Source organism: Cyprinodon tularosa, unplaced genomic scaffold, assembly GCF_016077235.1.
Source record: "Cyprinodon tularosa strain WSP-4 unplaced genomic scaffold, ASM1607723v1 ctg33, whole genome shotgun sequence".
NCBI classification, from domain to species: Eukaryota; Metazoa; Chordata; class Actinopteri; order Cyprinodontiformes; family Cyprinodontidae; genus Cyprinodon; species Cyprinodon tularosa.
The window spans coordinates 2,320,039-2,334,365 of record NW_024039041.1 but is presented as its reverse complement, the minus strand read 5'-3'; the positions used below and the strand labels follow the sequence as shown (position 1 = coordinate 2,334,365).

Genomic DNA, 14,327 nt, shown 5'->3' with positions numbered 1-14,327 from the left:
TAATCATATAAGCCTTTTTAAAGGTGAATTCTCAAGCAGAACCTTATAAGAGAATAAAAAGATGAACTACCCACACATAAATCAAAATATATAGTATATAGCTGTATAGTTTATACATAGTAGACTGTGTTAATGTAATGTGAAGTAAAATAAAATTATACATAATTTTCCCATTTATAACATATGGAAATGTTAAATATGTGACATGCATTTGTCTTTTTACATAGTCATCCACCTGCATATTTGAACATATTTGAAATTAGTATTTAACAAATGCAAGCCAACATATATGTCTCTTATAACCTGAAGAAAAAAAAACAAGAACACAATCAGAGAAGAAGAAGAATAACTTCTTTGTCTTATTTTTATTTATTTTTTTTGAAAGAAATGAATATTAGACACGCATTCCATAAATAAGAACAAAACAGAACCCTTTGATCTGCATACCAGACTCTTCTGATGTTCACAAATGCTCTCCATTCAACCTTACTGAGGCTCAGCTATTTTGGGAATTGGGTAAAGATTTTTGTCTCTAAATTGGGAAAGCAGCAAGAGACATGCCTAAAAAGCACTAGAGTAAATGCATTTAAAAGATTCAACAAAAGTTAGAAGGAGAGGCCAGAATAATGGACATTTGTAGAAAGGAAAAACACCTAAACAATCCCCCAAAAACATCTATAATTGATTTAAGACCATTTGTGAATGAATATACAAGTAATTGTATTTCATATAGTGTTAATGTAAGTTAAAATACATTTACTTGTATATTTATTCACAAATTGTCTTAAATCAGCTAATGAACAGTAAACACATGAACAGCAACACGTACATTGACTGCTTTTATTTCTTACATAAAGGAAGAGGATGGCAATGCATTGTCTTTGTAAGAGCCTAAAGATTTACACCATTTATAGCAAGCAATTTTTATATTATATTTCTATTTATCATTTATAACAGTATGCCAAGATATTGGGAGAGAAGAGGTAAACAAGGGGCTCAGATTTCTTGTTGGAAATTTCTGTTTTTTTTTGTATAGGCCTATGGATCAAAACTTTCTTTTTTTTAAATTTTCTGAGTCTTCATTGATCTATTATCGCTGAGCACATGAAAATGTATCAATGTAGCGCAACACCACTAGATGGCAATTGTGTTGCATAGAATACCAATGCATGCGTGTACAGGTGCTGGTCATAAAATTAGAATATCATAAAAAAGTAGATTGATTTCAGTAATTCCATTTAAAAAGTGAAACTTGTATATTATATTCATACATTACATACAAACTCATATATTTCAGATGTTTATTTTGTTTAATTTTGATGATTACAAATGACAACAAATGAAAATCTCAAATTCATCATATCAGAAAATTAGAATATTACTGAAGACCAATAAAAACAAAGGATTTATAGAAATGTTGGCCAACTGAAAAGTATGAACATGAAAAGTATGAGCATGTACAGCACTCAGTATTTAGTTGGGCCTCCTTTGGCCTGTATTACTGCAGCAATGCGGCGTGGCATGGAGTCGATCAGTCTGTGGCACTGCTCAGGTGTTATGATAGCCCAGGTTGCTCTAATAGTGGCTTTTAGCTCTTCTGAATTGTTGGGTCTGGTGTATTGCATCTTCTTCTTCACAATACCCCATAGATTTTCTATGGGGTTAAGGTCAGGAGAGTTTGCTGGCCAATTAAGAACAGGGATACCATGGTCCTTCAACCAGGTACTGGTAGCTTTGGCACTGTGTGCAGGTGCCAAGTCCTGTTGGAAAATGAAATCTGCATCTCCAAAAAGTTGGTCAGCTGCAGGAAGCATGAAGTGCTCTAAAACTTCCTGGTATGTGGCTGCGTTGACCCTGGACCTCAGAAAACACAATGGACCAACACCAGCAGATGACATGGCACCCCAAACCATCACTGACTGTGGAAACTTTACACTGGACTTCAAGCAACGTGGATGAAGTGCCTCTCTTCTTTTCCTCCAGACTCTGGGACCTTGATTTCCAAAGGAAATGCAAAATTTACTTTCATCAGAGAACATGACTTTGGACCACTCACCAGCAGTCCAGTCCTGTTTCTCTTTAGCCCAGGCAAGACGCTTCTGACGCTGTCTGTGGTTCAAGAGTGGCTTGACACAAGGAATGCGACAGCAGAAACCCATGTCTTTCATACGTCTGTGTGTGGTGGTTCTTGAAGCACTCACTCCAGCTGCAGTCCACTCTTTGTGAATCTCCCCCACATTTTTGAAGGGGTTTTGTTTCACAATCCTCTCCAGGGTGCGATTATCTCTCTTGCTTGTACACTTTTTTCGACCACATCTTTTCCTTCCCTTCGCCTCTCTATTAATGTGCTTGGACACTGAGCTCTGTGAACAGCCAGCCTCTTTAGCGATGACCTTTTGTGTCTTGCCCTCCTTGTGCAAGGTGTCGATGGTCGTCTTTTGGACAACTGTCAAGTCAGCAGTCTTCCCCATGATTGTGTAGCCTATAGAACTAGACTGAAAGACCATTTAAAGGCTTTTGCAGGTGGTTTGAGTTAATTAGCTGATTAGAGTGTGGCACCAGGGGCCATCAATTTTGAACCTTTTCACAATATTCTAATTTTCTGATATGATGAATTTGAGATTTTCATTTGTTGTCATTTGTAATCATCAAAATTAAACAAAATAAACATCTGAAATATATGAGTTTGTATGTAATGTATGAATATAATATACAAGTTTCACTTTTTAAATGGAATTACTGAAATCAATCTACTTTTTCATGATATTCTAATTTTATGACCAGCACCTGTAGAGTAAAGGAATCATCTGCAAGGAAAAGAGCCAAACTGCCAAAAATATTTGCATCGGCATCAAAAAATGGATGTTTGGGACTTTTGACACATAAGTTTGTCCTGAATTTGTTTAAAAAACTTGTAGAAGGCGTTTTTTTTTTTTTCTAAGAGACAATCTCAAAAACCAATGTATGTGCATTTAACCTCTTTCACTCTGACACCCCTAAATAAAATCCCCTTGCACACAAAGAACATGCAGTGATACTTGCTACTGGTATGGCCAAGGATTAATTTAGTTTCTCTCTCATAATGACATGATTATCACAATGTATTATTTTAAATTCCCCCCCCCCCCCCTTTTTTTTATATATATATAGCAGCTGCTTTTGTTTTACTGCCTCCGGATTATCCTTTTATAATTTTCTGTTAGAGCTAATAAATCCTGATAGAGACCAAGATGTAAATAAATAAGAATGTGATGAAAATATTAATTTAGCTGTTTTACAGTTTATTAAACTCCCAAATTCAGATTCTTAAGAAGGATGGATTATAAAAAAAAAAAAAAAAAATCAAGGAAAAGGTTTGTTTACTGGAAAGTTAACACATCCACTAAGTTTTTGGTTAAGGGTTTTTCTTGCATAACTTGCTAAATCAATGCCTTTTCTCTCACTTTTTTTTTTTTTTTTTTTTACTTTTGCGCCCTTTTCTATCGCCTTTTTTCCTTCTGCTAAACTTTCTGCTGCACCTGTATTTGAAGGTCCAACACGAAGCTGTCTGACAGTTTTTTACCTGATGATACTCATGCAGAGACACAGTGGGGTGCTTCATTTGCATCTGTCCTCTTTTACGCCCCACAGACTCACAGTGGGAGAGTCTGCGCAGCTCAGTCAGTCAGCAGCACACAGAGAAACAGACGCCGATGCGCACTTGGCCGATTGACTTTTGACTTTAAACAATGCAGAGCAGGACAGAAAAGTTGGAAATTGTATCTTTGGGGACTGGACTGGCTGGGACTTGGACAGCAGCTGTGCGCCAACGAATGTGCGTCCATGTGATGGTTCCCCTGCATTCCTAGGAGAGTCATCTGAAGAGCTGGGAGAAGACGCGAACAGCCGGACTGCAGCCAACAGAGAGAAATCCATAAATCCTTTTTTTATATATTGGATTTACCACAGCTGGAATATCAGTTTAACTTTCGTTTTAAGACAGCTTCACTGTATAAGGCACACACTGGAGCCTACTTTTGGAGACGTTGGATCTGTTTTACGCACGGGATTTTCTCAACAAATGACAACCTGTGTTCGCACCACATCTCTCCTCCTTCATCCTCTCAGGTCTTTTTACCACATAGACCCAAATCATCGCCACCCGCTGCAACAGCTTTGACAAAGGAGCCTCAAAGGTGACCCTCCGTGCATCCAAACGCACCAGCGTGCGGCTGAGAATGCGGGAAGGAGGAATCCCGATGTCGGTCCCCGTGGTTTTGACTCTGCTTCTGGTCGTCATAGACGTGAAGGCCAGCGGGGAATACTGTCACGGGTGGCGAGACCCACAGGGCGCCTGGAAGGACGGGTTCCAGTGCCCGGAGAAGATCGACGGGGTTGACGCGATCATCTGCTGCGGGAAGTGCGAGCTGCGGTACTGCTGCGCCAGCACGGACGCACGGCTGGATCAGGGCAGCTGCGAGAACGACAAGCTGACTGAGGTACCAGGGACGGAGAGCAAAGAGAACAAGGACTCCAGGGCAGGTAAAGATGAAATAAATGGTTCCCCTGGTTAAGCACTGCCTAATGCTCAGAAAATAGAATCAAAAAAACAAAACATGGTTTAATAATAATCTAAATAGTCTGTAAAACAACAAAACAATTTAGTTGACCACCACTCTGAATATGCATGTTTCACATTCGCTTCAATCTCAAGCTGGTTAAATCATTTAAAACAGACTAAAAACAATCTCTAATTGGATTATTAAAAACTTTTATGAAGTGTAGCATAATGTAGGTAAAGTCTGACCGGTCTAAGATTGCAAGAAATAAGTCTTAGGAAAAAGACACCTCTTTAAATTCGCACCAAATCATAAATTATAACTATGGTGCATGTCCCTTAAACACCACAAGGGGCGCTGCTCTCTCTTAAAGTGAAGCTAAACAGTAAAACAAAACTTACTGAAAGCAGAGTTGGCATTGATCTTATTGATTTGTATGTATTACTGTTCTCCAATGAGCATGGCGCATCTGCAGGAAGAGCAACAATATTTTTTAAAGAAACAGTCATTGACCAGATTTGTAAATAACCAAAACAAAATTACCTCATCCTAGGTGCCTAAATCTATTTAATGGAAAAGTAATGTCAAATGATTCTCATTTTCTTTAGGATGACTTTGAACTTCTTAAGCTGGGATTCTCTGAAAAGAAGAATAAAATCAGAGTTCTTAGATAATAAAAGTGCTTTAGTGTAACCCATTTGGCAGTGATGCCTTGTCTAAAAATGTAGATAGAAAAAGAACAAAAACTTGTTCTTATCCAGCTTACTAGAAGTACTGACAGCTTGAAAAATAGATTAATTATAGTATAAATACTTCATACATTGAATAATTTAAATAATTGCATAAAGAAGATATACTTTTAGATCTCCATTGAAACATTTTGTTTTTTCATTTTGATGGTTTGCCATTGTCATATGAACCTCTGCTCATGATACTTTTGGGCTTGGTGGTCCAGTTGGGAACGTGTGAAGGTCTGGTTTTCCCCTCCATTAACATAGTATTGCCCACAGCAGCCATTACTGTGTTAAAAAGGACTCATCTGTTGCGACAGCTGCACAGGAGACAGCAGACTCTTCGAAAAACCAGTTAACAGCCCTCACAAATGGCAAATTGTGCCACGCCGTTGGACTTTATAAATAGCCGTGTTTGTCCTGTAACAGTGCAGAGTTGATCCAGGCTCAATCACGCCATCCCCACGGGGATCAAATTTGGACTTGACCAGATCTTGGAGAGTGGCCGGTCCAAGGTGCTGACAGGACTGTTCATAAAACAAGGGGAAAAATAAATAAATTATGTGATTCTCCTTTTTAACAACCGACCTCCCTCCCACTGCAGCCTCTGTGGGTGTTAGGAGTTTCTCCCCACATTCAGAGAGGCATAATCACCAAAAACAACAGCTAAACCTGTATTTTTCAGCTTATGTTGCTGATTTGTTGACAAAACAAAATCAGTCGTCCTTGCCGACATTCCCTTGAGTTAATCTTCCATAAAGTCTTTGAACTTCCCTTTTATTTTTTTTTAAGGCATCAAGAAGAAAGCAAATATTAGTCAGGAGAGGCTTATTGCTTGTTTTTGTTCCCTGGTCTTCCAGTGTAACCTGTCATTTGCAGCTATCATACCTTATCACTACAGGAAGAGGAATATACATTCCATTCTATGGCTTCCTGCCAAAATTACCTCAACATGGTCATTTTTTCCCCCCACCAAGTACAAAGAGCATGTTTTTTTTTATTTAAACAGGAAAACCTTGTTCAATTTGCACATCTTGCTCATTTTTCAATTAATTATAGTCTATTCATCATTCTAGAATGATACAGTGGCAGGAAATTATTAATGTGCTCAACATGAGGGAACATGTGGTATTTAGGAACAAGAGAATCCCCGTGGGACGGGCCCCGAGGAGACAGAGGGAGGCTGGCTGGCCGGCCTCAGACAGACTCTGCCCCAAACAAGAGCTTAAAGTGAGGGGGGGTTGCCGCTAACTGCAGCGTGGCCGCCACAGCTCAGCTGCAGCAACAGGTGTGGACGAGTGACAAGAAACAATAGGGGAGCTTTGACCGCCCTGCGCACACAAAAATATCCCTGCTCATTAAAAGACATCAAATCCAAATATATTTAATCTACACACTAATAAATGTTCATCTACTTTCACATAAAAGTTTTCCTCTTTTTCCACCCCATCAGTCCAGCCTCCCAGATGTGCATTATGATCCTTCACATGGGCGGTTCTACACAGGGGCCAACAGGTGCCAGTGCCCCTGTAGAACTAGTTCTGGCCTCTTATGGCCCCCGTATAAAAACATAATGCTAAATCCATTTCTTATGACATGAGGTGACAGAATGGATTGGAATTGGCTGGTCCTTTACACCACTTTAGTCTCTCAATGTTACTGTTCACTTTAGAAATAAGGTGTGAATCCCTACGCTTCAGCCATGTTGACATAATATCACAGTTTTCACCTTCTAGATCAGGGGTCTCCATAGTGGGGGCCTGGGACTCAGTGGATGATAGACACCAATTGGACGGTCACAAGATAGTTTTCACAATCACTGTGATATATATATATAGGCGAAAGAGACATCATGAGATACATGAGTGTCCCATAAAATAACAAAATGCACCATAACATCAGTACATCTAGCATTTATTGAAATAGCTGTCTCTAATACAAGATTCAAATATACCAAATTAAATAATTAAATGTCTTATTAAGTAATTGAAAACACTTTAAAATGATCAATGAATAATTGAATGTTATTTAAAAAATAAATATATTCAAAACAAAATATAATTGCAATATTTTATATGTATGTATTAATATAGAGTAGGGTTGATTGATGAATTGATTGATGGACTTTATTGATCTCAGAGTGGAGAAATGTACTCGTTACATCAGCTCAAATAGTCAAAGGAGACCAATGTGGCATAGGAAGAAAAAGGTGGATGGGATATATACAGTATATACAGTGCGTACACATATGACAGCTTTTTTTCTTAATAGTAGGATTATTATACAGGATTATTGCACAGGGTGACATTTTATTTGAATTTTGGAGGCACTCTAGACTATTTCAATGTTTATTTCTGGGGTAACAGGCTTAAATGTTTTGCAGCCCCTGTTTTAGACCTGCCAGGCTCAGAACTGAAGGATCCAGTATTCGAGGCGGACAAACAGATTTCTCAGAACGTTTCTTGAAAACAGAATTGGGGTGAGCGGCGTCAGCGTCTAAGGCAGTAACCTCTGGTCTTAAAGTTCAGTCCGAATCCATAGGTAGGGGATGTGTCCGGTCAACTGGATGCCAATGCCAAGAGGTCAGAGATCCAGTGAGATAGAATCTCACTAACAGCTCAAAATAATCTGGCACTGATGACTGGTTTGAAGGCTGGTTAAATAGAGTCTACTGCAGCTGGATGAGATGAGTGGGAAATGTGAACTGGATGGAGTTAAGCAGGTGTTTGAAATGCGTAATCAGACCAGGCATCAGTTTTGAGATCATGACAAGATCAAGGACACTGACTATATTAAATAATGCATGATTTCCCTGTTTTTTAGTTTTTTTTATGTGCTCCCATGAAAAAAACACTGGCTTAACACTGCCCCCCTGAAAAATCGGGTCTAGAACTGCCAATCTTCAGTTTCATAGCATAAAGTTCATAGTTGCTACATGGTGACTTAAAAAGGTGTTGATTAAATGTACCTCTTGTCACCTTCAACTAAAAGTTTTAATGCATTTTTATGGGAATTTTATATGAACGACCAAAGTAAAGCTGTGTAAAAGTATCAAATGGAATAAACAAAGATCTGAAAAGTGTAACCTTAGTTTTAGTTTTTTGCCTCACAGCATTCTGCATGAAGATTAGAGATAAACCTATGTCAAAATAATCATCATCAGATCTGATCTTTTGCTCTGTTTCTAGTCTACATGATGTTGCTTTAACTCTCCAAATTTATGTCCAAACTATGCCATTTACACTCCTTATAAATATTAAAATCCCAACAAAACCTTTTAAGGTTTTTGATTGTATTGTGAAAAAAAGATGAATGAAGTTCAAGGTATTAAAAAAACAACACTTCTGCAGGGCATTTTCAGCTAAAGGAACAGACTGTATTTCCTTTGTGATTGAGCAGGTAAAACTTGAAGCTGGATTTCTTTCCCTCTGATTTACTGTGTGGTTTTGAAAAAATAAGTCTCCCCAGTGAGAGAAGAGGTGAAGTCAGAAAAAAAGTTTTTTTTAGGCAGAGATGTTGTAATTGAAGCTGTATCAAAGAAAGACAGAAAGACTCCAAGAGATCTGCTGCAAGGCTTCTGTTAAATCTTTGGAGCTCTGACACCACCAAGCAGAAATGGGTCAAGGTCCTGCTTTGCTTCAGGTCCATGCTCTCCTGCCTCCCCCTTTACAAACGTCTCATGCTGTAATCCCTATAATACCTCACGACTTTTGATGAGCATTCTGAAAAAGTCATAAGATTGCATTTCAAAAGAGCACAGAGACAAAAGGAAACCAGAGCAGGCTGCCACCTTTTTCTCTCCGGCCTACAGTTACACCTCCTAACAGCACTCAGCTACACCCTGTGGGAACAATAAGGCTAAATTAATCACTTTTAAATGTCACATGGACATTATTGTGTTTGGTGGGAATGAATGGCTGCAGGAAACAGCTCATGAGTGACATCATGCTACATGCCGTCTGGGCGAAATTCACTCTCTCTGCACTTTTCCCATTTGGCAAAAACCTGGAGCGTTCTTGTCGATCGAGTTCCAAAGTTGTTCCTGGAGCGGCTCCATGCTCTCCTAACACATTAACACTCTAAAAGGGAGTTTTTTTACATGTAAAAATGCCCTGACTTTACATGTTTAACAACAGACTCTGATTGTTGGTGCTGTGAAAGCTGTTTGAGCATGATCTGCTGTTGTTACTAAAAGAAAAAAAAACCTCAGTAAGGTCAGCAAGAAGGAACCGGTTTATTCTTCTGATTTACAGGGTGGAATAACTTTTCTTTGCAACATTAAATCAGTTCACTTTAAAGCTTTTCTTTAAACTGATGCCAAGTGCTGCAGTTCAGCTACAGTAACTTATTTTCATAAGCCTAGTCATAAATAGCGTAGGAAAAAGAAGGGTCACAAATATCCACTGGCAGCTGGGTTTAGGAACGCCATGCAGTCCAACACACACACATATGCAGAGAGGTCTGTGGGGTGAAGGAGTCTGAGGACACAGCAGGGTGTGGAGGATTAAAACGGATCAAAACAAAGTTAATAACTGCTAATGAGAGCCTCAGACCCCCTGGGGACCCCAATACCTCTCATTCTTTGAATCTACTACAAACACTTGCCTTGTTCAGAACATTGCAAAGTCATAAACCTTTTTATATTTTGTCACATTAAATCCCTCCAATAACCCGACTTGTTTTGTGTTTTTGCTGTCAAAGGTTATAAGATATTCCAAAATTCATTCTTCTTTTCATTTAGTACTTGTACATCCATAAACAGAAAGAAGACCGCCATGTAAACAATGCATCTAAACTATTAGGCACCACAAGCAGAGAATTAAATGAGGTTTATGGTATGTCTGGAGGATCAGCACAAAAAACATTGTGATCTTTATGGAAGACTGGGGGAAAAAATGAAAGTCATAGAGCAGACACAGCAAAAAATATGGATCAAAGTTTTCTGGTCCATTGAGGCAAAAACTGAAATCTCTGATCTAATTTTAAAATGCTTTGTGTGAAGGAAAGCTAACACTACTGATCCCATGGTGACACATGGTAGTGGCAGCATTAGGCTGTGTGAATTATTCAGCATAGCTGAACTCATCAGATTATTTAGTCAAATACAATACAGAAGAGAAAGCCATCCATCCATCCATCCATCCATCCATCCATCCATCCATCCATCCATCCATCCACTTCCGCTTATACGTCCCTCTCCCCAGCCACTTCGGCCAGCTCCTCCGGGGAAATCCCAAGGCGCTCCCAGGCCAGCCGAGAAACATAGTCCCTCCAGCATGTCCTGGGTCTCCCCCTGGGCCTCCTCTCGGTGGGACACCTCACCAGGGAAACGTCCAGGAGGCATCCTGGCACAGAAGAGAATGCATCATTTTCTTTTTGTATCCCAAAAAGAACTCGATAAAATCCCTACAAAATACATAGAAGATAGCAGTTATAGGTGGGGTTATTAATCACTTATAATCACTGGAATGTTTTTTTGACCCCCCACAAAATTGCTGCATTTATAGTGACATTCTTTTAATTTAAAACATTTATTTTAATGTGTAACCTAACTTTGTGGTGTATATTTCATTTTTGTATAAATACCTTCCAAAAATGGGTCATTAACTCTTTCAGTTCTACCTTTCCCCCCCTGTAGTTACACTGAACTACCCCCGGGGGTGTGCCTCACAATATGGGGACGGCTGCCATAGTCAAACATGGTGGTGGTGTAGTCATGCTGTGGCATTGCTTTTCATCAGCAAGAAGTTAAGTATTTGGCAAATAGAATATATGTAATAGCGGCAGCAGAGAGTATGAGATGGAAAGAGGGTCAGTGATTTTGATTTTAATTTATTAACTAGTTAGAATGGCTTATTTATGACTCAAGGAAGTTTGTGTTCTCTGATTTTAGTTTGAAACAAGATCGAACTGATTTGCAGACCAGGGCAAAAGAAGATAAAGATCATACTGCGTTTTGACCTAGGGGGACTGAATACTTTATATGTTTTTCTTATATTTATTTATAAAACCATTGTTAAAAAATCCTGCCTTACTTTTTTTTTACTTCATAATTTTTTCTCTTTGTGTTGGTCTATCACATGAAATACCCTGAAGTTTGTGGCTATAACATCACAAAACATGGAAAAAATTGGCAGTAGGATATAGCTCTTGTGAATGTTTTTAATTTTAAGTCAGTATTTTGCAGCTGATAAGGCTTTAACTGAGTTATTTAATAATCCTGTGTTGTCTTCTTCCAGTGCCCATCTACGTGCCCTTCCTGATCGTTGGATCTGTGTTTGTGGCCTTCATCCTGGTGGGTTCTGTGGTCGCCGTGTGCTGCTGCCGCTGCCTCAGACCCAAGCAGGAGCTCTCCTCAGCTGGTGCCTCAGGAGGCGGGACCAGCGGCGGACGCCTCCTGGAAACGATCCCAATGATGGCCAACAGCTCCAGGGGTTCATCATCTCTGCAGTCCAGCACGGCCACCTCGTCCAGCTCTTCGGCTCCGCCCGCTGGGACCCGCACTGGTCCCGCTCCCCTGATGCGGGCTCAGGCCTCCTGCTGTCTGCCCCCTGACGCCAGCGTCTTTGTGAACATGCCCACTAACTTCTCGGTTCTTAACTGCCAGCAGGCCACCCAGATCATGTCCCACCAGTCACAGTTCATGCACCCACAGTACATCGGCTACGCCCACCCTGTGGCCCCTACGGCAGCCTTTTTAGACCACAGCCAGGGGGGATACAGACACCTCCAGTCGCCATGCCCTCCTCCAACAGCCGGATCCAGTGCAACCAGTGACAATAAATCCCCTCCAGTGACAGTGTGATGACGGAAGGGTGTCAAACCTGCAGACCACTCCGCACTTTGTTGGAGCAGGGACGTTTGGGCTCCCATCCAAAATGGAGAAAGGAAAGGAAAAAAGAATAATGAGTCCGACTCACATGAAGGACTTTTAAAGCTGTTGCTAGTCTGGACCCTGCCCTGCTATTGTTTGGTGTGTGGTGTTCCATATGATTTGTTGGCTAAGTTTAATTGAGCTAAGCTCAACCCATGACTGGAGGGTTAATGGATCCATAAGAACTTCTCTGCAAACTGAATGTTTAAGGGTTTATTTACCACAGGCCAGGTGGATAACAATGCACAGTTCAATGCAGTCCAACATGCAGCTCCAATTAACACTGCATGTTTTTCTGTGTGCACGCACTTGTATACTAAGTGTGAATAGAGATTTTCTTGGCTTGTATGTGCAGGAATGAGTGATGACTGTTTGATTTATTGTATGAAAAATGAATCTTAGAGCAAAAACAACCAAAAAAAAAAGAACAGGACCACATGCTTTGTTTTGGCACCGCGCACATCTGTGGCTGTGAATAAATGCGAGTGGGTTTATGCGGCATGGTATGGTTTGTTTGTGTTGAAATCGCGAGGAGAGAAAGCATGTGGATAGAAGTTCAGCCTGAGCCCCCAAAGCGAGGACGGATGTGGTCTCATATGAGTAACTGTGAGTGAACTGGGTGTAATGGGAAATGCAGGTGGTGTGATGTGTAAGGCTCTTGCAATCTCCCAGCAGACCTTTTAAAATCTAATGAAGTGAACACGGGACGCAGACTGTGACGCTCCACCCTACTATACATCCACACTCCATCTCTTTCAAACACCACCCAGAGAGAGAAAAAAGAAAAAAACAGCCCCGAGCGGAAACACACTCACATACCCCCCCACAAATATGGCCAAATTCACACAAGGCCGCTGGTTAATGTACCTGTAAGTGTTACTGAGTGCAAATACAGAGAAAGGAATCTGAAAGTCTAAACCACATTTGTTCCTGTGAGAGGCAGTGGGAACCTTTGATATGGGTCACATGGGCGACTGCCCAGGGAGGCATTAGAAAGGTGGGTGCATGAGCTCTGGATCAAAATAAATTTATTCTGCCTTAACTGAGCAGGGATTCTATTGCTTTAAAGCTTTTGCAGCCAGTGGGGAGAAAAGGGAGACTAGTTTACAGTGTTTCTGAAGGACTGCCATGCATTTTATTTTGCCTCAGAATCTAATTTTCAAATTTTGATTGGCAACGGTGATATATAGGTGTATGTGGTTGTGACAAACACTGCACGGTTCAGTGAACTAGCGTAGGAGTAGCTCCAGGCCAGGTTTAAGCCACAGCTTTCCACTTGAAAAAGGCACGGAAGTGGCACTTATTGGCTGTGAGTTAGGAAAAATATGCAAAACGTGCTTAATTTGCAGCCATTCTGTGTGTGCGTGTGGAGCAGAGCAACATACATTTCAGTGGGAACGTGCAGCTGCACAGAGGGCAACATGTTTGTGGGCCGCATCACTAATCCAAGCTCACCCTAAGGTTGAGTAGGCAGCTTGTGTGAGACAAACAGTGGTCCTGATTCTCTTTGAAATAATATATAAAGCAAAGAGAGGTGATGCTTTTTTTATATGAATGGAGTAAAAATAAACCTTTTAAAACATGCAAGAATGTTGTCTGATCAGAGTGATGCTAAGCTACAGGGGAAATACAAGATTTAGCGTTATCAGGTTGCCAAACGTTACAATCAATCAAACAAAGAAGTATGTTACACACATTCACAGACTAGTCTGCTTCCCATAGCAGAGAATACTAATCTGATTGCTCCAAGCATGAAGAAACTACCGTGGAAGTTTAAAGGTTTGGGTTCCAGGAATGAGAGAAAACAGGCGGAACGAGCCACCGGAGGGAAACCAAAAGAAGTAAATGGATTTCTTTCTTCCAAAGATGGATTCTCCACATCGCAGCAGCTGTGGTTGGTTTTGGCTGAGCCGCCTACAAGAAGGCAGGAGAGAACAGGATCTCCAGCTGAGGAGGGTGATCTCCTAATGATCTGTCAGCGAGGACTCTCCAGAGCCTAATGACAGAGCGTGGGAGAAGTTTGATTTTGGCCACATTTATTGGCACCCGAGATTAATACTGTGTAGAAGCTTCTTTTGCCAATATAAGATTAACTGGGCAACATTTCAGAAGGTCGGCTAAGTTCTCTAGGTTGTCCAGAATCCTGGATCCTTATTTATGCTTCATTTTCTTCAGCTCACCTCA

General features: G+C 40.5%; 1 protein-coding gene across 1 annotated transcript; it reads left to right on the top strand.

Annotated features, from left to right (window-relative positions):
• The first annotated feature begins 3,613 nt into the window (after positions 1 to 3,613).
• On the top strand, positions 3,614 to 13,725 carry LOC119788978 (protein shisa-2). The gene is made up of 2 exons (XM_038293700.1): positions 3,614 to 4,521; positions 11,509 to 13,725. The coding sequence occupies exons 1-2, from the start codon at positions 4,218 to 4,220 to the stop codon at positions 12,072 to 12,074; spliced, it is 870 nt and encodes a 289-aa protein (XP_038149628.1). The 5' UTR covers positions 3,614 to 4,217; the 3' UTR covers positions 12,075 to 13,725.
• Positions 13,726 to 14,327: the final 602 nt, after the last annotated feature.

Coding starts and splice junctions, on each gene's coding strand:
- LOC119788978 (XM_038293700.1), top strand. CDS start 4,218: ATGCGGGAAGGAGGAATCCCGATGTCGGTCCCCGTGGTTTTGACTCTG. Junction 4,522..11,508: donor GAACAAGGACTCCAGGGCAG/GTAAAGATGAAA, acceptor GTCTTCTTCCAG/TGCCCATCTACGTGCCCTTC.